This window comes from Passer domesticus, chromosome 7 (genome assembly GCF_036417665.1).
Source record: "Passer domesticus isolate bPasDom1 chromosome 7, bPasDom1.hap1, whole genome shotgun sequence".
In the NCBI taxonomy this organism is placed as follows: Eukaryota; Metazoa; Chordata; class Aves; order Passeriformes; family Passeridae; genus Passer; species Passer domesticus.
In genome coordinates, this window is record NC_087480.1 from 12,103,627 (window position 1) to 12,128,229 (window position 24,603).

General features: G+C 44.2%; 1 protein-coding gene and 2 long non-coding RNA genes across 9 annotated transcripts; 1 reads left to right on the top strand and 2 right to left on the bottom strand.

Moving 5' to 3' along the window:
- Nucleotides 1–18: 18 nt before the first annotated feature.
- On the bottom strand, nucleotides 19–5,181 carry VMA21 (vacuolar ATPase assembly factor VMA21). The gene is made up of 3 exons (XM_064426900.1): nucleotides 5,065–5,181; nucleotides 3,509–3,618; nucleotides 19–2,044 (listed from the first exon to the last, which is right to left on the bottom strand). Exons 1-3 carry the CDS (start codon nucleotides 5,118–5,120, stop codon nucleotides 1,902–1,904), a joined length of 309 nt encoding a protein of 102 aa, XP_064282970.1. The 5' UTR covers nucleotides 5,121–5,181; the 3' UTR covers nucleotides 19–1,901.
- A 1-nt stretch (nucleotide 5,182) lies between these two features.
- On the top strand, nucleotides 5,183–10,390 carry LOC135304474 (uncharacterized). Of its 2 annotated transcripts, XR_010365850.1 has the most exons (3): nucleotides 5,183–5,217; nucleotides 6,161–6,216; nucleotides 7,028–10,390. It is a non-coding gene; the product is annotated as an uncharacterized LOC135304474 (long non-coding RNA). The 2 variants fall into 2 exon arrangements; XR_010365849.1 differs by lacking the exon at nucleotides 5,183–5,217 and having other exon boundaries at nucleotides 5,463–6,216.
- On the bottom strand, nucleotides 6,468–22,704 carry LOC135304475 (uncharacterized). 6 transcript variants are annotated; one of them, XR_010365852.1, is made up of 4 exons: nucleotides 22,340–22,704; nucleotides 19,732–19,824; nucleotides 9,323–9,368; nucleotides 6,468–7,148 (listed from the first exon to the last, which is right to left on the bottom strand). It is a non-coding gene; the product is annotated as an uncharacterized LOC135304475 (long non-coding RNA). The 6 variants fall into 6 exon arrangements; XR_010365854.1 differs by lacking the exon at nucleotides 6,468–7,148 and adding an exon at nucleotides 8,385–8,756; XR_010365853.1 differs by lacking the exons at nucleotides 6,468–7,148; nucleotides 9,323–9,368 and adding exons at nucleotides 10,861–11,662; nucleotides 13,283–13,386.
- Nucleotides 22,705–24,603: the final 1,899 nt, after the last annotated feature.

Genomic DNA, 24,603 nt, shown 5'->3' on the forward strand with positions numbered 1-24,603 from the left:
GACACTATTCAAAAAGCGTTCAGCGCATATTGTTTACTGGATCTTGTATTGCAGGGTAGGTCTTTATTAAAAGGCAGTGTTTGTTCCACAACGTACACTTCACACACTGGAGAGCAGGAAGCCAATACTCCCATGTACAAACTAACTTTGCACTGTAAGTACTCTGAGAAGATTCTCCAGTTTGAAAGCAGCAAGCTGACAAGGGGGCTCTGGATGAGAAAAGGTAACACGGCAGAAACAAAGTGTAAAAAACTGATTTGCATTAGTGTGCCATGGTGCACGTGCTTGTGCACACCTGGGCCTGGGGTGGACAAGACAGGAATGAGGCTTGGGGACATAATTCTCAAGCCACTGGGCACAGATCACCAATTTTTGACTCATTTATAGGCAAGTTTTATCACAGACACATGCAGCACCAAAACCATACCAAGCCCCGTATTAAGCAAAAAACTTCCAAGAAAGGCTAAACTAATACAATAAACTGGAAAATTCAAATTAACAGAATGACCTCAAGCACAACAGCTTAACAGCCATCATCAGGGTTGAGAAAGTTTGCTTTGCTGGAACTTTAGGAAAAATGTTTTAGCCAGAGATTAAAAAGCTTGCTAACAACAGCACAACAGTGGAATGAAATTCATGTTATCTTACAGCACAAAAATCTCACTAAGGTTTGACTACAGAAGTTCTGCGCACAACCAAGGAAAAAAGAAAACAATCAACATATTGTATCATTTCACAGTGTACAAAGTAAGTAGTTATGAAGAGAAGTCAATTTTCCATGTGGTCACTTCTCTGTCCTCTGCTTCAAAAAGAACACCATTTGCAGACAACTACAGCTTGTTTTCTCTTGCTCCTTCCCCTCCCAGCCATGACAGCAGCTTATGACTGTTACTGACACTGCTTTACCACAGGAAATCCAAGTGCACACTTTAGCAAATATCAAGGAGATACATACCTGTCTAAAGACATATAAAAAATATGCTATGTCCTTTCCTTTGCATTACCAGGATAAACTGTAGAAGAGGAGCAAGATGAGCAATGCATAATACCAGTCCTCCCAAAATGAAATTAAAGATTGGATTTTACACGGCAATAAAAATACATTTGAAAAAAAAAATTGTACTTCACATTAGAAAGACATCACCTGAGTTTCTAAACAATTCTGGTTTTGAAATTACTTCTAAACACAGAAATAGATTAATTAAGCCTATCCCACTGTGTTGGTTTGGGCTGGGATAGAGGTAGTTTTCTTCATAATAGCTACCATGGGGCTATGGTTTGAATTTGTACTGAAAACCAGCACACTTACACGTGCAGCTTTTGTTTTACCTATTAAACTATCTTTATCTTGACCCATGAGTTTTTCACTTTGCTTTCCTGATTCCCCCACTCATGCCACTGTGAGTAAGCAGCTGCACAGTGCTCAATTGTTGCCTGGAGTTAAACCACAACACATATAAATCAGGAAACTATTCACAGCAAAGTGAAATTCCATCTTTTACACTGTAGCTGCATAGTAAGTAATGTAGCTTTTTTAAACAGCAATTTAATTCCTTGAAAATGTAATGCTTGCTTCATGCCAATATTATTTTCAGAGCAAGCCAGAAAAATACTAGGCATGGCAAAAGTAGCTACAGGAGTTTTCAAATTATATAATTATTCCACTTTAATTGCAAGTTAAGGCCTCCTCAGCTCAATATAGTGGAAGCTGGCTAAAGAACAATTTCCATCACCATTACAGAAAACACCAGCACACAGTCAAGATGAGCACAAGTCTTATTTTTACCACAACTGAGGCACCAGCCTCCTCTTTGTGCATGTGTATTACACATTTGGAAGAATGCTTTTCCTTCAGCTCACAAGAAATGTGGTTTACAGTCTGTGGCCATCAGATGCTCACTTCAGTCCTGTTTGCCTTCGCGCCACTGCCGCGAGCCCTCGTTCCAGGCCACATAAACAAAGAGAGCCAGGACCACGTGCACAGTGACCACAGCAACTATGGCAGCATAGAAGTAGCTGTCTCTGTCAGACATTCCCAAGGAACCTGAGGAAACAAGGAAAGTAAACAATATTAGTAATGAGCTAGGAGCTCTGACATGGCAAGTCACAATTCTCCCTAAAGAACAAAGTTACATTCACTCCTGTATCAAAAGTCTGAGCTCAGAATGATTCACAGGTAAGAATTCATTGTGACAGTTAAAGGCCTTGAAACCATTTCCAGAGCAAAGCAACACTGCAGTTTCAATATTTAAGACAAAATAACCTAGATTTGACATCAACAGCTTCGAGTTCTACAACATTCACTTTTTCTGATAGTACCTTCCAGCACCAAACAAACCTCAACACCCTTTTTTCCTAAATGTAACTCTCTTTTTGGGGCAATAAAATGGGGGACGGAGGTGGGAGGAAGAAGGGGGAGAATTCTGTAATAATTTGCCACTAAATCAGGAGAAAACAGTAGAAGAACAATTAAATTTAGAAGACTAAGACCTTCTGTATTTAGACTGCAAAACAATAATGCCCCACCAGTTAAGATATATGAATGCATCTCATATAAAATAAGCTTTCAAATATAGAAAGACCAAACTCTCAAATATTGTTTCCGTTAATTAATTAAAAAACCCTAACAAAGTCTTCCCAAAAGCAAACAAAACCTACACTTTACAGCACTCCAAAACCATCATCCTACAAAGACAATCCTTTAGTGCCAACAGATCTTGTCATTAACTGACAGTGAAGTTAAAGCTCAGCTTGCTACACCTCAAATTAAAAAATAAAAGCTAAAAAGCATCTTGAAAGTTACTTAAGAACCTTTGAGCCTTCATGTACCACATACAGCAGCACACTCCAAAGGAGAATCATCTCAGAATAGCTGTTACACACTCACAAACTGCTCATAAAGCAGCTGCTTTCTCCCTCCCTCCTCCCCACTTCTAAAGGAGATAACTTCCTAGAACTGCAGGAGGGAAGTATTAAAGCCTTGCAGAATCAGGAGTACAACATGGCTGCTTGTTCAAACAAACAGCCATAGTATTTTTTTATTATTATTAAAAGAAAGCTCCAGAAGCAATCACATTCAATATTTGAAATTGCATTTAACTTGTTTAAATGGACATATGTTTCAAAAAGCAAAATATAAATCTCAGGAACAACATTATTCTGTCTTGAACACATGATTAGTTTGCAATACCTGCAGGAAACATATCTCTGTTGATTCTGACAAAAGTCTTCTGCAGGGTAGTGTTAAAACCCTTTAGGTAAGAGAACAATGCACTTCTATGCAACATAAACCATTGTATAATAAACAGCAAATTTTGGATTGCAGACCAATGCAGGCAAAGACACATTGACCTTTTATATAATTTTCTTTTCTAATTAGACATTACAGGACCTTTTGTCTATAAATGGAAACAAATATTCAAAACAGGAAGAACAAAGATGCTATTAGAGGACTGTGCTTCTCCTCTATTTTTGTAATAATAATGCTAATTGGCAGAAACAAAATTACCTTCAAATACATAAGCCTTTGATGAAAAATATAGCCCAACGGGTAATGTAATCATTAGAGCTGTGAAGAACAGAAGTGTTCTTAGAGTTGATGTTAATGAACCCTCATTTCTGAAATAAATAAGAGAAGTTACACACAAAAGAAAGTCACAATATATATGCCTGAAACAGGACAAGAACTTGTTCCAAAGAGAAGCTGATTACTTCTCAAGAGCTGAATACATGTATTGTTTGGAAGCAATAAAGACTTGAAGTATGCATTTGTTGGCTGCAATAAAAATGAGAATATTCAAAACAATGTAATGATTCTGCCAGTCTAAACTCACAAACAAAATTAAAAATGATCTTTAGACTTTTCCCTGTTACTGCTTTGCAATCATTATAGCATGGGGGGTTATTTTAATATGTTTATCAATGTATTACTATATTATTATTAAGTATTTGATATTAGTTATACATGCACATGTCATATGACAGCATCCTGCATTAAAACTTGCCAAGTTCCTTTTTTTTTTAAGTAACTACAAGACCAGGAAAATGACAAATCCTACAAGCTGGGATAGAAAGGGAAGTACACCGAATGAATTTAACAGCTTACTACTCCAAGTTCCTTTTTATTAGGTCTTCTTCCTCTATTTAAAAATAATTTCTCAGTTTTTAACTAAGAAAGCTGGAATAAGTGTAGTAACAGTCACAACACAGACCCACTACACCAAAACTTTGCCTTCACAGATGTAAAACCAGAAGACCTTTGACAAGAGAGGGCTTATGGAATTACATGTTCTTGGCAGGGTCTCCTCGAATTGTCCTGCTGGAACAGGAGCTGTGTTTACAAAACAGCACACGCAGCCTGCTGCTGTGTGCTCCCACCAGTTCTCACCCACTCTGCCTGGCTATTTTATGATGGAGTAAACGTGTCAGCCAGGCAATGCCCTTCTGACTTTCAAAGACTGCCTCATTCAAAGACATGAGTCCTTAGGGCGTTGAAACACAAATATATGTGGGTTTTTTTGAAAAAAAAAAAAAAAAAAAAAAAAAAAAAAGTGGAAATGGGGGAAAAAATTATCTAATCTTCTGGCAGTGATGTGCAGCCATGCACAGCTTCTACACTGCAGCCAGCAGCATAAAAACATCCCAATTCTTTTCCTTTATCAGCGTTTGCCTGAAGGACTGTCAGGGTGGAGGACAAAACTGCACTGAAAACTTCCCTAGGGAAATTAGAAACCATTCTGTCAACACTTACCCACAGAAGAGTAAGATGACCTCCAGCTTATTACCAAAGTTAAAAACTCCACTGCTGACAAATACTTTTCTTACACTGACATACTCTCATCGCTTCCCTACGCGGCAAAAACAAACATTCGTGTATAAGCTCAGCCTAGCTCGGCACCTTTCCCGGGGCTCCGCAGCGCGCCCGGGCTAACCGGGGCCTCCTCCTGCACCGCCCCGCCGCTCCCTCCCGCTGCTCCCGGCTGCAGCCCCACCGCGGGCCGACGGCGCGGGGCGCGCAGCCTTCCCCCCGCCCCCGGGCCCCCGTCCCGCCCGGCCCGGACTCACGGCCTGAACTCGGCCACGGGCACGGCGCTCACGGCGCCCGGCCCCGAGCGCTCCATCGCCGCCCGCCCCGCCGGAAGCCGCCGCAATGCCGCGCGTGCGCGGGGAGCGCCGCCGCCGTCGCCATAGCAACCATGGGGCTGGCGCGGCCTGGCGGTGGGCGGGGAGTACTGCAGGGGGGCGGCCCGCCGGGATGGAGGGACAGGGGGACAGGGGGACAGGGGGACAGGGGGACAGGGGGACGGAGGGACTGAGGGACGGAGAGACTGAGGGACGGAGAGACTGAGGGACGGAGGGACAGGGGGACAGGGGGACAGAGGGACTGGGGGACGGAGGGACTGAGGGACGGAGGGACTGAGGGACGGAGGGACGGAGGGACTGGGGGACGGAGGGATGGAGGGACAGGGGGACGGAGAGACTGAGGGACGGAGGGATGGAGGGACAGAGGGACTGAGGGACAGAGAGACGGAGAGACTGAGGGACAGGGCGACAGAGGGACTGAGGGACAGAGAGACTGAGGGATGGAGGGACAGGGGAATGGAGGGACAGGGGGATGGAGGGACGGAGAGACTGAGGGATGGAGGGACAGAGGGACAGCGGGACTGGGGGATGGAGGGACAGAGGGACAGCGGGACTGGGGGATGGAGGGACAGAGGGACGGAGAGACTGAGGGGTGGAGGGACAGAGGGACGGAGAGAAGGAGAGACAAGGAGGATGGAGGGACAGAAGAAAGAAGGGACAAGATAGATGGAGGGAAGGAGAGATGCAGAGACTGAAGGATGGAGAGACAGGAATGAAGCAATAAGAAGGATGGAGGGTTGGAGGGAAGGAAAGATGGAAAGCCTGAGGGATGGAAGGAATGAGGAATGAAGGGACAGAGGAAGGGAAGGATGCAGGGATGAAGGGACAGAGGGATGGAAAGATGGAGGGACGGAGGGAAGGAGAGAGAGAGGGACTGAGGGGTGGAGGGACTGAGGGATGAAGGGACGCAGGGTTGGAGTGATGATGGGCCAGAGAGATGTGGCAGTGGAGGGCAGCCTGGGACCTGGGTCACAGCAATGTCTTAAGCTGGATTTGAGCAGAGTCATCATCTCTACAGGGAAACTACCCTGAGCTGCCAGCTTGGAACAGTGGTGCCATCTGTGCTGCACACAGGTGCTTTCCTTGAGGGATATGGAGAGTGTTTGTGCATGGCAAAACTGCTGCCAGGTGTCTTGGGTGAAGGTTGAGGCTTTCCAGGAAATGGCTGTGGTCTCAGAGCCAATAAAACCTATGGTATTGAGATCTTTTGGTGAACTCATCAGTAGAAAACACTTCAAATGAAATGACACAGGGCCAAGGCATTCTCTGAAAGGGAGACTGCAAATTGTCTCTATGTCATCCTGTTAGGAGGGAAGCCTGTTCACTTAAAGATCTTCTGCTCTCCTGCCACTAAATTGAAATTCCTTCTCCAGCCAAAGAAAAAAATTCTGGTCAAAACCTGAAAGAAACCATCCCCATCATAACTAACAAATGAGAGTCCAAGGACTCCTGCAGAGTTCACTCTCCTCCAGCCTGATGAGCACTAAGCATTTCCAAGGTTATGCTCTGCTCAAGCTATTCATTCACATTCCTGCTGAAGCTACTCTGCCTAAATACTCACCAAAGGATGGGCTTGAACCCAGCTTTCCAACAGGAGCCAGTGTTACAGTCTCTGCTGTGCAATCAGTCTCATTTGCAGGGGAACTAATTGTTGACACTCAATGAACAGCTTTTGCAGGAAATAAAGCCTTGCAAGCTTCCAAACAAAAGCTCTGGGAGCTGTTTAATTGATGTTGGCCTTTAATGGAATCTCATATACCACAGTAATAACATATTTGCCCTTTTTATGGTAAAATCATGTTGTTATCTTGCCACTCAGCCATGCCAAACCTTAATTGTGTGGGTCACTAACTCCACACGACTCTTTCCTCATCTTTTCCTGCAGGGTGCAGCCTTCCAGCATTCCTGCAACCTGTGCCCTGCTCCTTGCTGCAGTGCCACACAGCACACGGCATGGCACAGTGGCCTCTTCTTTCCCTCCTGAGCCACCATGGCATCCTGCTACCCTGGAAGAGAAGAAACATGAGATGGTTGCTTTCCTTGCCATCAGGAAGTTGAGGAAATGAGCACTTTGGTTTTGGTAGTCCCTGCTGTGATCTTGCCTCTCAGAGTTTACTCAGAGTGAGTTTCCTTCACCTGGCTTGGAGGACACTAAATGGGCACCAGCAGCTGTAGTGGAAGGCAAGGAGCAACACTGTCTGCAGAATTGATTTTCTACACTCTGATTACAAATACTGAGGCATTTTATTTTGTTTTCTCCAACATGCGTGAGAAAGAAAGTGAATTTTGTTAAAAGCCCTTTTTTCCCCAGCAGCGAACATAGCTCAGCTGGCAGCTCCCTCGTGTTTGTTAAGATGCAGCACAGTTCAAGCTGTTCAGCACTTACAGGGTCAGGTCTGGCTCTTGGGGTCATGCTTTCATTGTAAACCAACCAATTTTATGTTCTTTTAAAACAGAAGAGCCCTCCTCATCTTTGAATCCACTGCTACCTGAGCCAGCAAAGTGACAGCTTGCATGAGGGGGGCAGGGGGGCTTGGGAGGACCTTTGCAGCCCCTACTCAGTTGGGTGGGGATGCAGAGAAGGTTTGCTGAGTAACTCAAGCTTAAAACTTCCAAATAGTTCTTCAAGACACCCAATAAAATTTCAGCTAGCCAATCTCAACATTCAACCTAAATGTGGGAACAGGTTTTGTTTACTTATAAACAATTAAAGCAATTACAAATAATTTTAGAAAATCAATGAAATTAATTTAGAGCTAAGATAGAAATTGGATCACTGAAAAATTATGAATTTGGGTACAGAGAACATCTAATCACTAAAGGATGTTCTTTCCACTTTTGGTTTGACTTTCTTGATAGTTTCCCCAGTAGGGAAAGCAATGACATAAGAAAGTTTAATAACAGAACAACAAAACAAGGAAATATAAAACTGGAATAAGTCTCACATCATATAAACTTACCATAAAGATGCTTATCAAGGATTAGGAAGCAACAAATAATTTAAGGCTGAACAGTCCAAGTCATTAACTTTTAATATAAAGTTACTTCATATCTCACCATACTGATGTTTTTATCTCCTAGAATAATAACAATTTTGCTGAATGACTTCCTGCATATTAGCTGCTTTTCTTTTGTGAGCACATAAAGAAAACACAAAACTGTTAGAAAAATTTTACAATTGTGAAAGAAAAAGAAGCCTTTTATTTGCATTTTTGTATTAGCTATAAGACCTGGAGGAGACAAAAGTTTTGTCTGTTTGCTTCAGATTTTATACATCAGGTATTCTGAAATTTCAGGCAGACCACAGACCTGTCTTATTTTCTGGATTAGAGAGCAAATATAAAACTTGTCCTTAAGCAGAAACTGTGCTGCAAGCACAAGAAGCTGCCAGCTGTGGGACTAAATATCTGCTACTCTAAGACTTTGTCCTCAACAACATTTGGCAGAAGATGCCTGAAGAACATTAAAAACACAGGCAGCCCCTGCTTTTCTGGGGTCTGTGTCTCAAGGGTGCAGAAGAGGCAGGAAGGTGCCTGTTGAAGCAATACCATCTAGTGGCAGATGCAGAAAGAGAATCCAATCCCCCAACAGGAGCAGAGCTGGAAAGGTGAAAGCTGAAAAGACATTATTTAAAAACAAAACCACCTGCTTGAGAGCATTTTTTTCCATTACTTGTTTTCATCGTAATGTATCAAAAAGTATTATATACAAATAAATATTTATCTGTTCTGTGAAACTCTACACCCCAGAAAAGATGTTTCATGAAAGATGAAATGATGGATTGTCTAACTCTGGAATTCTCCATGATAGTCCAGGCTGAAAGCCCAACAACCACAGAGCATGTTACACAGTTGGCCACCCATCTTCTGTGGGAATAGAACCACAGTGACATCAATACTTGGGTTGGCAAAGAGAACATTTATCTGGGCATTACAGGGCTGTATGCCCTGTTACTGCACATCCCAAGATAAGTTAGAGCAAAGAGCTCAGACACCCCTATTAGCTAATGGAACTTGGAAGTCTCACAGTGTAATTTTCACCTCTCTCTAGTATTGCTGTAATTTTGCAATGAAAACATAGGGCTGCCTTCCAAGTGCATTGTGTAATACCTGTGGCACCTACATAAACAGAGTGGGAAAGGCTTCATTCCCACAGCTGATCTAAGTCAACCAGTACTTACCAATTTCAGGTGAAACTCCAGATACTGAAGGAAACATATGCTTTTTCTATCAAGAGAAATGTAAACAAAGTCTTACAAGTTGTATGCAGTTTAACCAGTATGTGACATTCTATATTCCTGCCCAGACAAATGGTGCTGACTACAAAGTGGGTAGTGTCAATTTTTTTTGTAGGTTTGGAGGGGTACTTTTCCAAAACCTAGTGTGTGTTAGCACAAATGCATGGAAACATATCCCCTTCCCAGTGCTATTTGGGCTATAGATAGCTGTGGAAAATGCAGAAGGTTTTTGTGAGGATGGAGAGTTATAGTGGTGGTGTTTCTGATGGCCTCATCCTCAACCAGTGATGGGTTCTTGTTGCCAGGTGACATTGCCTTTGGCTGACAAAGGGGAAGCTTCTGGTGTCTTCTCAACCTCCACAAAAACCTTGCCACAAAACCCAATACAGTACAAAATTATTTAAACTCTAATACAGTGGCCATTAAACAATTTTAAAACAGTTATGACAATTAGCTTTGACATTAACAGGAATAGCCAATACCTGAAAGGAAACTCACAGCCTAAAGGAGACCACAAGAAAGCTCTTGAAACAGAAGAAATCTTAGTATTGGTAAAGCATTACAGGAGTTTCAGTGGGGTCTTTAACTAGTGGATTCTTTACATTGCATGGGCACAGTTTCTGCTTTTGAGCTCCCTAGACATGACCTCATTCCACTAGTTCATGAGCTGTTTTCATTGCACCCTTTCCCTGAGGGATTGTTCCCATCTGAAGCACAGAAACATCAAACCAGCACCTGGCTGTTTTGAGACTCAGGTGGTGCCTCTTTTCTCACCAGGAATGTTGTTATGGATCAAAGCATTGCCTTCAAAGATCTTCCAATGGATGGACTAAGGCTCAGCTCATTACCCCCAAGTGCTGAGACAATACAGTGGCTCTATTTATCCTTTTGCCATAAGTGTAACTCTTTGTGGAACAGAAAAAGGGGGTGGGTGGACTGTGGATAATCCTCTTATTTGTCACCATAGCAGGATAAAAGAGTGCAATGACAAATAAATTTAGATAAATTCTACGTTCATTTGCTGAAAGTCTGTTCCTTGATTGCAAGTTGATCACATGGGAAAAAGTGTCACATCTGACTAATTTCACACTAGATGATTAGATAAAATTTCACGTTATTGTTTTAGCTGAGGCAGACCACAGACACTTTCCACCTTAGCCAAAAGGGTCACAAAGGGGAGATAATTTTTGAGTTTACAACAGAAATTTTGTAAGAAAAAAAAAATTTCAACAAAGACAGAACCATTGGACTGCTCTAAGAGCCCAGGAAAACCATGAAAACCTGGGGATGCTTCTATTTTTGTTCACAAACACAGAAGCACTAAACTGTTCATCAAGGGTTATGTGGTGTCTTCTGCGTTTAGTCTGTGTTTGGTGTTTATCTTCCTTATCTGACTCTCTAAGGAATACTACCTGAACCTATACTAGAAAACCAATTAGGGTTGAGGCACAGGCATGAGCTCTACCTGCCACCATGCCCATTCCCCCTTTTCTGGCTTGCTCCTGGGGTGGATCTGTCCTGCAGCAGGCAGTGCTCTGCAGGCTCTGAGTGGGGACAGATGGGCAGCACCAGGTCCCAGCAGGAGACAGAGCCCTGTTCTCCTTCTGAGCTGGGAGCAAGAGAGTGGCTAGAGCAAATGCAACTAGGCACTAACTTGTATCAGCAGACCAGTTTTGGGGTTGGCATGTTAACCTCTAGACCAGGATTAAGTGCTCTGGGAGTAGCAGGGGAAGAGCAATCCCTCAGTCACCATAGCAGGGCATTGTGCAACAAACACTGAATGTATTCTTCAACTCCACCATACAAATAAACTGGAAAGGCTGTTGTTCCCTGGACAGATCTAAAGACACATTTTACAGAGTACAGAAACATCCATGGATTTTATGGCTTGCATACTGTCTGCTCATAAAAGGATGCTGTTCAATGCGATGGGAACTGTAATACTTTATGCCTACTAGCTCTGGGCTGACAGCCCTTTCCCTTCAAAAAAATGCCCTCAGCAGAAGAATTGCCCTCAGCTGTTCCTTGCTTGCAGGTGAGAAGAAGCAGGAAGAAACTTGGGTCTCCAGTAAGTTCTTCAGCAGAGGCTAGTGTGAAACATTCCCCTTTGGCTTTCAGATTCGTGGAGAATAAGAGGGAAGGGTCCTTTGCAGAGGCAGAGTCATAGCCATGCCCATGTGGCCTTCCTTTTGTTGTAGAGGAAAATTCCTGGCAGTCAGGCTGACCAAGTGGTTACATCACCACCTTTCTCAGCACTTAGGGGCAGATGAAAACAGGGTGATACTGTTTGCAGACAGAAAGCAGAAAGTTTTGGTTTAGAAAGAAGATTGATAGATATGAACACATACACATGTACTTTAAACCAGCAATAAGAACGACAGTGCTTGGGAGTAAATAATACTATAGTACAACAATTAGTGACTCTACTATATTACTGCATTGTGTGGGAGGATTTAAAAACCTGTCATTTCATTGTTGAAACAGTCCTAAAAGTGAAGAATTTCTGATGAGCTTCACAACATCAGTTACATGAAAATTGCTTCTCCTTCCCACTGCTCCCGAAAATCTCTATTTTATTTTCATTGCAGCTGACACAAAAAATTGTTCTTGTTCATCCTGTGTCTTCGAAAGCATTGCAGAGATCCAGCACACTGGGCCATCCACACAACAATATTTATACTTTTATAAAATTACCAGCTTTTCCACCATCCTGTTACATACTAAGCCATCCATCAGTATTACAGTGATGTTATTTGCATTTTCCAGTAAAATGAATGGTAATACACTTCTAGCCATACAGGATACCAGCAGCTTAGGATGTAAGCCAGACAATTAATAGAGTAGCTAAATTTTAACTGACACTGTGGCTTCAGTTCTGTTCTTTACATTTGGCATCTTCACTAACTAATAAAATTCTCCAAGGTCAGCTACAGTGACAGGAGTTATTTGTTTGGATCCAGTGCTCACCCAAAAGACATCTGAATGCAGCCAGAGCCTTAGTCTGGCTTTCAGGTGAATGAACACTGCTCAAAGGACACTATGAATATATAGATTTAATTTACTGAGTAGCATGCTTCATATTTTCTCCACCAAGAAGGATGGATAGGTGCAAGTCAGGCTTTCTCTTTGCCCAGCTTTCCTGCTAGGCACAAGGAGGACAAAGTTCCCAGGAGATGCTGCAGAGTGAACCAACAGAGCATTCTCACTCAGGGAAGGCTCTCAGTGAAGTGCTTTGCTTTATCCAAAGCACCCATGACAGCTTTGCTCTGGGAAAATGGGGAGTGCAGCATGTGTCACTGCGCAGCAGTTGCTGTACAACTGTGTAATCACAGATCTATGAGGATGGTTCATTTCTACACCTTAAAAATGCAAATAGGGATCTGTTTTGTCTTTAACCACAGGAAGGATATGGAATATAAAAATCTGGAGCTTTGGAGATGTTAATATCTGAAGACAGCCAAAAGATAGGAGAAAGTCACCAGTTCTTCTACAGACCAGAACTGGCGATCCTCTTAGGCATGTGGAAGCCCTGCCTGATGCTCCTCTGAGACCTCACCAGGACCACAGGTTACAGCCTTTAAAACTCACATGGGAAAACAGCTGAGGTTTCTGAAGGTTTTGAGGACTTAGCCTTAATTTTTTTCTGATTTATTACATAAACTAGTAAGGAAGAGATAAAAAAACTCTGCTACTGAAGACCCCTTGGTGAACATAGGGACAGATAGGGATTCTTGGAGTGGCTCTCTGGCAGGCAGTGAAGGACCTGCTTCACAGACCCTGGCTGGATGGGATGCAGTCACAGGGAGACGTGAAGGGGGCACAGCCCCCTGTGAGCTGCAGAGACCAGTGTTTCTCAGCCTTTCCTTTTGACAGGATGGCCCCTCCTTTCAGACTTCTTATTACCTCTAGTCTTTTCAGGCAAGCCCATCAGTGCTCCTCTAATTAGTCTGCATGTAGGTACTTGTGTGTTCTGAGAAGCTGCTGAAGAACAGAGAGCCTTGGAGGACCTGAAGGAGCAGAAATCTGGGCAGGGTTCTATTTCTTTCCACTGCCATAACTTTCCATTACCTCATGTCTCTGCCCCATGACCGCCCTCCCCACACATGCACACATTTCTGTTCTTTCTGTAAAAATGAAAAAACACCACTTTCCCTCTGTCAGGCCTTTCACCATTGCACCAAAGAATTGCATCCCCTTCTTCTCCCTCACCCAGAACTGAACTGGCTGCTTCAGTAGTAGTGGCAGGCCCACACTAGTTATCCATTTGGTGCTGCGTGAAAGGTCTCTGCTCTATCATCCCTTCATGGCAAAATTTATAGACAACTACTAAAGTTGCTAATTAAGCATGTTGGAAAATATAAAACACTAAAAGCTTTGCTTCAAGACTGCTGCAAATGTCATGCACATGGAGGAAGGACATGAGCATGGGAGCATTAGCTCCAGGCTGGGTAACAGATATTCCTGTTTTACTGGCATCCACCAATGATATGGCAATCATTCTTTAAATAAATAATATTCACATTTCATTGAATCTTGCTGTATCTTTCTTGCCAGAAGATGTTTAATTTCCTGGTCTTTCCTGTGCTTGTTACTGTTTCTGCTGAGGTTAGTGGGAATTTGGCCTTTAATGAAATGTCACGTTAAGACACGCTGACTGTTGCATACAGAGCAGGAAAGCTCTGTTTTTGTGGGCAATTCTTCTTCAGCTTAGAAGGACCTCCACAAAATGATTCTGATCTATTGGAAAATGGCTAAGTATGATGAAACTGTGATTGCCTGTAAACTCAGTTAATGATTAGGGTGTTCTTTTCACTGCTATGGCAAAACTGTGATCTTTCCCCTGGGATCATTAACTAGCAAATACTTATGAGTCTTGACTTTACGTGCTGACTCTCTCTGCTGCTGATGTGCTTCTGAATATGCATCAGACGGAGCCACCAGGTTCCCTGTCAGCTGGCCTGGAGCTGGTTTTCCTCTTATTAGAAGGCAATTAGTGTTTGATCATATATCACCACTCATCAGCTCCCCAGCAAGTCTGGAGCAGAGTGCCTTCACTCACAGTTTGAGTTCTCCAGCCCTTTCCCTATGTCAGGCATTCAGAATCCGCATGCTTTTAGGTTTACCTCTTCTGTAAAGGATAATGGATAATGCCACAGGGTCAGGCTTTTTTTACCCCTCTTCATACCACATGTGAAGGCTGCAATGCCCCACTCCTTCCCAGAGCACAACGTTGTTCATGTGTTTCCTCCCACCTGAGAGGCTTCATGGCACATGAGCGATGCAGAGCCCCCTGAGGAGCTGGACAACAAGGTCCTCCTCAGAGAGCCTCACCAAAGTCCTTTCTGTATAGTCCAATAAAGAAAACCATACCAGAAACTTGTCCTGTCAGCATCCCAAGCCTTACTGTGATTGACTGTAGGTCACTACTGCCTGCAGAGAAGTGGCCCAGGAGCCAGCAGCACCCAGCCTGAGCTCGGAGAGGCGTGGTGCTGCCCGGCTGCTGTGCTCCTGAGCCAGCTGCTGCTCTTCCCTTCCTCCCTGCAAGCAATGCCTCCATCAAAGGGGAGCTGCAAGTGCCCTGAGCCTGCTCCCCAGCCCGGGAGTTCACAGCACCTTCCACCACAGGCATGGCAGTGAACCAGAGAGAATCACACCAAATCAGGCTTAACTCGAGGTAAGCCTGAGTTAATTTAGAATTGCAGAATCATTAAAGTTGAAAGAACCCTCTAAGACCAGCAAGTCCAGCCATTAACCCAGCACTGCCAGGTCCTTGAGTAAACCACGTCCCCACACACCACATCTGCACATTTTTTAACTTCCAGGCATGGTGATTCCATTACTTTCCTGGGCAGCCTCTTCCAATGCTTGACCACCCTTTCACTGAAGAAATTTAATCAGATTGAGCTCGAGAAGAGACCTGATGAAAAGCAAATGCTTCTAAGAGCCTCTGTCCAGCGCCACCGCAAAGAGGAGTCACCTGTGCCTGCTGAAAACACCAAACCCTTTTGGCACCCGGCAGGCTCGGTCCCTGCCGGTGCCAGGACCTCTCTCCCCAGCAGGGCTGGGCTGGGCTCCTGCATCCTCGGCACGTCCCTGCCGGGAGCAGCCGATGTCCCGCAGTCCTGCCCGGGAGATGCCAGGCTCCGGCTGCTCCCGGGCAGGCAGCAGCCCCTAGATGGAGCTGCACAGCAGGGAATGAGCCCGGCTCCATCCCACCCAGCCATAAACCCTGTCCGCAGCCCCCGGCCGGGGCTGCCGTGCTCAGCATCCCGTGCTGAGCCCCCACATCGGGCCCGGGGTGCCGGGAGAGCTCAGCCCATCCGACAGCCCCGGAAGGATGGCTGGGTCTGGAGGTTTATTTAACTCTGTTTCATTAAATCCCATGTTTTAAGCCTTTTCTAGAAGCTGGCTGCACTTTTCTGAGATTATTTCAGTATAGAGAGAATCATAGCTGAGCCCTCATAAAAGAAGTTTATTTCTGGCTGTTAAAGAGGGCTGTTCGTTTACTTGCATAATATTTTATAACCCAGTAACTATTTCTCATTTCCAGACTGCAGCTTTGTAGTCTTTACTTGCTCTGCTCATCAGTGAGCTGTGAGATACCTGAACCAGGCTCAAACCACAGCAGCACCTGTGAGGACCCAGCAGCAGCAGAGGCCCCAGCACATGGCTGTCCTTGCACTGGAACCACTGGTGCACATCACAGCCCTTTCTGCAGCAGACCTGGGGCAGGCCCAGGGGTGCAACAAAAGGCTGGGCATGAGTTCAGAAAGAGCAGGAGCTGATGATGCTCACACCAATCCAGACTTACTATAGGTAATTACCCTAAAATTCTATCTAAATTATAACTTTTATTATGTGTTTTGCTGGGATACAAATACTTTTCTTTCTTTATGAAGTCAGTGCTATAAAGCAGAAATCACAGACTGAGCTCTGAAGAATCTACACTAGCACTTTTTGTCAGGCCAGAGTCCGACACAAAGGGTATGAAAGCAGAGAAAACTGCTGCTGCCTTGGCTGAACACTGGCAGGTGGCTACAACTCCACTGCGGGGGAAATTGTGCTCTGCATTAGCTGTGTGAGAGCAGCCATCCTGAAGGTGACAATTTCCCAAGGCAGAATATCTCATCTACCCAGAGACTGGGTCAGGTGTAAACACCCTTCTCCTTTGATACACAAAAGCATAATTACAGTTCCTGAAACTGCTCTGGGAGGAATACTGATAACTTTTCCCTACTAAGAAAATGAAACTCACAGGAATGCCTTTTTCTTCTCCCTTTCATCCTTAAAATGATGGCCAGGAACTCCCTCAGATATGTATTTTTTCACTCAGCACATGCCACTTCTGATCAGTTGGGCTAGATCCATCCACAAAAGATGCTGAACAGTTGGTGTTTAGCCCACACAAAATCCCATCCACATCCACAAAACAAGGTTTTCCTTTACTTTTCTCACCTACAGGACTTGATTCAGCTGACATTTTCAGAGCATACAAAAGCCAGAGAAGCAACTATTGTCCTCAGCTCCTTTACCCAGTTTCAGAGGTTGAGTGGGCATCCCAGACTGAGGAGAAATGAGCTTTACTTCTGGGATACACCTTTAAAGTTTAATTCACATCTGCCTGCCAGGGGACTGCCCCCAACTATCTAGCATCAAATGAGTCTGGCATGGCTGCTTTCTCAGTCTATTGACTTTACACAATGAAAAGTCTTTATTGCTTTCAAATTTCTAGCGTTTCACACAATCTAACCTCCAACACAATCAAAGATTTTTCAGAGAAATAAGATTCATCTTACAAGTGTGAATGTCTAAACATCCCTCAGAATGCAGAAATATCTTCCCAGCCCTGCTTGGTGTCACAGGCACCCCAGCCCACTGTAGCTAGCTCCAGGATGAGAACAGGGCAAGGAGTTGTAGGGGATGGTCGCACATCTGGATGGAACACAGTGGAAATCACTCCTGAAAACACTGAGCCCCCCTCAAAGTAGGATGTGTTATCTGCTAGTGAGGGAAATGAACTCATACTTTCCCCCCCCATTTTATGGTGGTTGTGAAATTTTTCATAATCACAAGTAAACAAAATGTTGTCATGCCTCACTCAACACACCATGCCCCAAAATACCTTGGTTTGCTCCTCTCACAACAGGCAAAAAACCATAGTGTTCTGCAACTTGGGTTTTAATTTTGCAGCCTCATATCCCTGTACAAGTCTGGGCTGGTTTTATGAATTCTGATGTGTTGCAGCCTAATGTGGCAGCCTGATAGATGCAGACTGAAGAAAGGGAAGGGGGGATTCAATAACCCTGGCCTGGGCACTGAGCTGGTAATGAAGAAGGGTTGTTATTAGTCATTTGCATAACATAAAAGGAGATCCAGATCGAGGCTTAATAAATTCTTCCTCGTATAGAATAACACAGTTATAGCCATTTCTATAAAAATGTCAAAGCCTTTATGTGAAGTAAGTGTTCCTTCAGAGCATAAAATACAGTCCTACAACTCAATAAAATCACTTGTATCACTACACTGATTTCTTTGAAGTGCCACTAAAAAGGGCAGGGTTATGAACTGAAGCATCATTCTTCTTCTCACCTGGTATGTGAGACAGCACAATGACAAGAAGAGCTCAGGTTAGGGTGCAAGAACTAAACTGGGCACCCTGAGGAGCAAGCACGGAGAAGCAAAGCCCTGGGTGTGCATCTACTCTAAAATTACACTGTCTTTTCTGTTTAGGTGATGTTTTGGCCCTGAGAAACTCATCACCTCAAATTAGGAGGTAAAAATTGGCTCAGAGGTGGGTCAAACCCCCAGGCAATGGGAGGTGGATGGATTGGGCAGCAAACAGCAACCCAGCACTGTGCAGTTTGTTTTGGTACCAGACACAACTTGCAGAAGGCAGATTCAGGTTCTCAAAGACAACTGGTGATGCTCCATGTGGAAAAAATTACTGCAGCAGTGGGGAAGGTGCAGCTGTGAGCAGCCTGACTGTGGGGAGATGGAGGTGGTGTTGCAAGATTCTCAGCCACTTACTCCATGTATTTTCCTGTAATTTCCCCCTTGTAGAGCTGCACATGCCCCATGCCTGGGTCAGCTGGTACACAGTGCTCTGATCCCTCCAAGCACTGCAATATGGAACATTGTTTATGGATGTGCAGAGACATGCAGTAAAATATGTATTTACTGCTCCACATAGTCCTGAGTGGAGAACAAGCCTTTCATCCCTATCATGTAGGCACCCCTCAAAGCATTGATCCTGCCACAGAGCAGTGCCCCAGGGCTGTTTGCTTGAAGGCTCTAAACTTGGACTGGCCTAAGAGAGACAGGCTTATTGAAAAGCAGAGGGCTAGTCAAGTCCTTTCACAAACTGTGTGTGTTAGATTCGTGTTCCAGGCAGCCTAAAAAGCATCTGTGCACCTTCATGTTAAAAATTAAGTTGTGACAACTCACACCAAGCAAAGGAGTTTTTCAGGGCTCACACTGACCATGCTGCACCTCTACAGCCTGGAAGCACTCTGAACTCAACATGTCTGGAGGGAAATATTTGAGGTATCAACTTTGTACCCTCGGGTCTTCCAGTCAGCATTTTCCCCTGAGGCATCTTCTACAACCCATGGAGTTTCTGGGCAATAAGCATCCATATTCATTAAAACAATCTTTTATTAACTTTGCTAGAAAAAACTTTTACCAAGGGGAAAAATAGACACCTGTAATTTTAAAAGTAATTTTCTCTAGTCCAATCAGTTATTCTCAGAGGTATTAATACTCCAATAGCAATAAGATTCTCCTGCACTACTACAGAGCCTTTCCTCCCAAGTGCTTTTAAACCTGCTTCACCCTTCTCTGTCCCCCAGAATTTCAGCAGAGTTTCAGGCCACACAAGAGGAACATGGTTATCTCATCCAGCACACAGCCAAGACCCATGGCTAGGATGTGATCAAATGGAAAGCAAGTCATGATTTTGTTTGGAAAGGGGCAGACTGAGCCCTGCTGTCTGCCATGCACAGAGGCCTGTTACTACATTCACAAATATTCAGACATCATGGGGGCTTTGGGTTGTAGTTCTGCAAGATGTGAGAAATTAGTTTTTAGGCTCAGAGCACTCGATCAAAAACATCACAGTCACACAACACAGCCCAGCAGTCAGGTACCAACCCACCCAACCAACTCAGATCCGCTCCAGACTTCCCAAGGAGTGACTTTGGGGCAGAAATTTCCACCCCAGATGGAACACCTGATGTGCTCCTGTAGCCAGCATAAAGCTCACAAGCCATACTCTAGCATGGCTATGCTTGTGTGCAGACCTTGGACCCCGGAAAATGTTCAGGCAGATAGAATCACGTGGATCCAATACTTACTACTGAAATTGTCCAACATTTTCAGTTCTGCTCCCATGTACCACACAGAGTATCATGCATTGCTGTCTGCTCAGCTGGTTGAGTTCAGGCAACCTGAGGAGTAACAGCCCTCAGGTTATTTGACACAAATGATCACATTCCACAAAATGCTGTGAGAGTCAATATAAAGATTTTCAGGCTCTCCCAAAGCCTAGAAAAACTTCATAGGAAAATTGCATGGCTCTGCTGAGACACACACTGCTGATTTGACTGAAGGAGGGCGAACCACTAATCCTCACTCTTGCTATTTTAGAAATAATATACTTAAAACCACACAAACACATGTATGTAACATACAGCTGGGATTAGCACCACAGTGATCAGCAGATATTCTTTGCAAGAAAAGAGCAGAATACAGCCAGTTACATGCACACCAGCTTCCACATGCATATAAGACATTCTCCTTGAAGGGGAAATTATGGTACATGGGGTGAATAAATCATCCTGGGCATATCTGGGGATGTCCCTCTCTCCCTCACCACTCCCTCAGGAAACAGAATGTGGAGAAGCTAAAATAAATTGGAGAGATGAGCAGTAATTTATTTTCCCGTCTGGAAAAGATAATTTAACTACTCAATTAAACATTGCCTAAAGCCATACTATTAGAGTTGCATATCCCATCTGTAATACAGATGGATTTTGCTCTCTTATTACTGGTCTTCATGCTGTCTGGTACTTAAAAATTCTGGTTTAATTAGATGACACCTTCCACAAATGCTGAGCTATTGGCACATAATTCAAGCAGTATCTAGGAATTTTTGCCATCCAAGAAACCTTCTGTAGGAATCTTATGTTCTCATATCTCTGATACAAAAGAGCAGGTTGCAAGCAATACTGAATGAACTGATGATATATTATTTCTTACTTTGTGTTATTTTGAAGTACAGGACTTCAGTCTGGGCTCTTTTCTTTCATTTTTCAGTAGCTGTCACCCAAGACCATCCACAAATCAGATGGTTTTACAATCTATTTTTCATTGATTTTTCTTAAATGTTGATTCAATATTGAAACAGATCATTTTAATACTGAATTAAGAAGTGACTAACCACATTATGAGGAGAATTCATTCACTGCTTCCCTCTGGACACTGCTACAAGTGGAGCATTTCAGGAGCCTGGAAATGCCTCCAATCTCCTTGTCACCCCTCACCCCATCTGAGCCCACAGGCAGTTTCCCTGCAGCAAATGCAAAACCTGCAAGTTTAAGGGGCTCAGACAAACAAAGGTGCTCAGTGGTTCCAGCTGAGAGGTGGAAAAAACAAAGATCCACAGACTTGTGCATGGGGAACTGAGGGACATGGTTTATTGGTGAGCAAGGCAGTGCTGGGTTATCAGCTGAACTTGATCCTCCTAGAGCTCTTTTCCAGCCTAAATGATCCTGTGACTTCTGCCTTAAAAGTTCTGGGGAATTTACATGAGATTGAGAATTTTTCACCATAAGTTCAACTGAATGAGCTGGAATGTTTTGCTGTCTCATGAAGAGCTCTCTGTCTCTGTCCAGAAGCACTTCGTGTCTCAGACCCCTATGGTATCCTTCTAGCTCAGTGGGGAACTAGACAAATACCACTTTATTATCCCATATATGGTATTTTCCATAATCCTTTCTGTCTAACAACTTTTTCCAGAATGGGAGATTCCTTCATCTACTTCACTCCTCTGCTGCTTGCTTGGTAGCAGTGGTTAATGGAAAAGTTTGGGGCAACTCACTGAGCCTTCAGACATCCCTGGGGATGGCAGCAGTACTGGTAACCCTTCAACAAACAACTCAGTACCTTCTATGTTCACTGGACCCTGCAGGTTCCATGAAATCCCATGAAGGCAAAGCCAGGAGTCTGACTTCCTTCAAAGAGCCTTAGAGGTAGTTTTAAAAAATGAATTTTAAAAATCCAAAAGATAATTTCTTCACAGAATCTAATTCCGTTAGATTCATAACAGAAGCTCATCACATATATCAGATCCCTGGGTACATATGCAGATGTTTCAGACATATGCAACAGCATATGGCACATTTCTCTCAATAACTAGTCTTTTTTTTTCCTGTGTAAGGCTATGAAAACAAACATGAAGTGTCTCAGCCAGCTTAGGACAGAGGGGGTGCCTCTGATGGCTTCATGTCCCCTGCCAGGCCAACTTCCCTCCAGCCAAACACTGGTTCAGCTTCCTCTTGCTCTCCAGTCCACTTTCCAGTTATCCTGGTACAAGTCAAGCTCTGAAGGTCACCCCAGCCTGTGCTGGTGGGTGGGGTTATTCCTCCCCAGGTGCAGGACCTGCATTTCTCTTTGCTGGACTTTGGAGGCTCTCTGCCACCTCTCCAGCCTGCTGCGGTCCCTCTGAAGGGCTGCACAGCTATTCCCTCTGGCCACTCTCCCAGCTTTGTGTTGGCAGCAAAGCTGCTGAGGAGGCACCTACCCTTCATCCAATGTTTATCCACTGATGAACAAGTTAAACAACACCAGGCACAGTGTTGAACCTTGGGGGACACCAGCAGTGACGGGGGCCCAGGTGGATCCTGTGCCACTGACCCTCTGGGAGCTGCCATCTGTTCTCATTCCATCCCACTGCCCACTCACCCTGAAAACCAAGGGGGTCTCCTTTGCCTTCTTCCCACACGGTGTGGGGTGGGCTTCTCCAGCACAACGAGCTCAGCCATGTTGTTAGCAAAGGAAATTAGAAGCAGGTACCTTTTATCTTGGCCCAACAGCCCGGTGTTGGGTCACGGTATCTGTTGCCTCTGGTGGAAGATCAATAGCAGCAAATTAAGTGCTGCTGAAGCTGTACTGATCAATCACCTCCCTGTCCCAGCTGTTCCAGCAGCAGCAGAGCCTGGTTGCAATTACCATCTCACCTCCTTCCCTGATGCCCTTTAACAGAAGTGCACACGTTGAGAGCCACCAGCTTAACGAGTCTCACCAAATGCCAGACGTTTCTCCCGACTGATTAGCAATGAGTTTTTGCATTTGTGAAAGTTATTTGTAGGGTGAAGAGTTTTTTTTTTCTGGGTGCTGGAGGAAAAATTGCTAACTCAAATGGAATTCAGTACAAGCACTTAAGATTGAAAAGGTCATGGCTGTTAGAGTGAGCAAAATTTATTTCTTCGTGGTTATAACAGCCACAAACAAGGAAGGAGAAGCTTGGCAGTTCCAGCCTGACTTGCAATGAAATAAAAACACCCACCTGCAGGATATATTAAGCTAATAGCAGAAAACCAGATCAGTGTGCTTGATGATATAGGATTACAAAGAGATGCTTCAAATAGTTACTAAATCCCCAAAACACAGAAGTTCAGAGCAGCTGCTGGGATAGACAAGGGCTTCTTTCAACATAACCTGAGTGGTGCACACAACCCATATATCAGAGAGGATGGAGGACCTTACAGCCAAAAGCCTCTATCAGAAAGGTTCCTCCTTACTACAACAAAAACCCTGTGGTGACTGCAGGAAGCTGCAGTTCCAGAAAGGTCTGGAACACAAGCCTGAGGAGGAGCAGCTAAGGGAGATGGGGGCTCAGAGGAACTTTATTTCTCTACACAACTATCTGAAAGGAGGTTGTAGCCAGGTGATGGTTGGCCTCTTCTCCCAAATGACAAGCAACAGGGCTAGAGGAAATGACCTCTGGTTGTGCCATTGGAGGTTTAGATTGGATCTTAGGAAAAATTTCTTCACCAAAAGGGTTGTAGAGTATTGGAAGAGGCTGCCCAGGGCAATGGTGGAGTCACCATCCCTGGAGGGATTTAAAAGATGTATAGATGTGGCACTTGGGAATGAGTTAGTGGTGGGCTTGGCAATGCTGGATCAGTGGTTGAACTCAACAATTTTAAAAGTCTTTTTTGACCTAAATGATTCTATGATTCTGAGCATGTTGCTTCAGTCAGGTAATAATGGGTGGTTTTGATAGATGTGCCAATCAAAAAGTGGATTCCTTTGAAACTAGAACCTTTCTGGATATTTTGCTTCCCAAAGCAGGTAAATACTTTTACACTTTTCCCATCCCACAACACATATCAATACTCTGCCAATTATCCTGTGGTTTAGAGCTTCATTTCCTACTTTCCCTACACAACTGCAACATCAAAATTTCTCTTGCTACAAACAGTCTGCCAACCCCTTAAACATGGAATTGTAATTTCCAGTAGAAATATGAATGCAGCATAAGTTCAGCAGTAAAAACACATGAATCTTTGAGAGTCTTAATCTTTGAAGTACTGTTTCTTTCCCTGTGAGATGAAGGGGCGCTTTACTCACAGACAATTCTGTTTCCTAAATAGCTGAATCTGGAATTAATCAAATAATGTGACTTTCTGGAGAGACATGGCTATTTCAGACCTCTGCTGGAAGTTTATTGAAGAAAATATTGGTGTTTACATGTAAAAGAGAATGTTTGTTTGTGAGGGAAAAGAAAATAACGAGATATGTAAGGATAAAACCTGTATATTTTCAGGTTCTAAGATCCTTGTCTGAATAGAAATTCTGCAGCTCTAAAGGAATATGATTGTGAAGTCCTGAACTTCTGCCTGTTTTCTCTCACTGACCCTGTGGGAGAAGGAACTGTGGATGTCGTGGAACTGTGGACAGTGCTCTGCTCATTTGAGAGCTAAGGAGGAACACACTTGGAAACGGGATATTCCAGCTGGTTCCCAACCCACCTGCCCCATCTACTCACAGGACTCAGCCTGGAAGGAGCACAGCCTGCTTGGCTGAGCCTGCCAGCTCCAGCCCTGTTTTCCACCACTCTTTTCAAGGGCCAATTCCTGCTCTGAGTGCTTGTTGGAGTAATGGAGCTCTGGGAGGGCTGGCTCCAGGGCACACGCTGAGCTCTCAGAAGCAGGGCTGCAGTG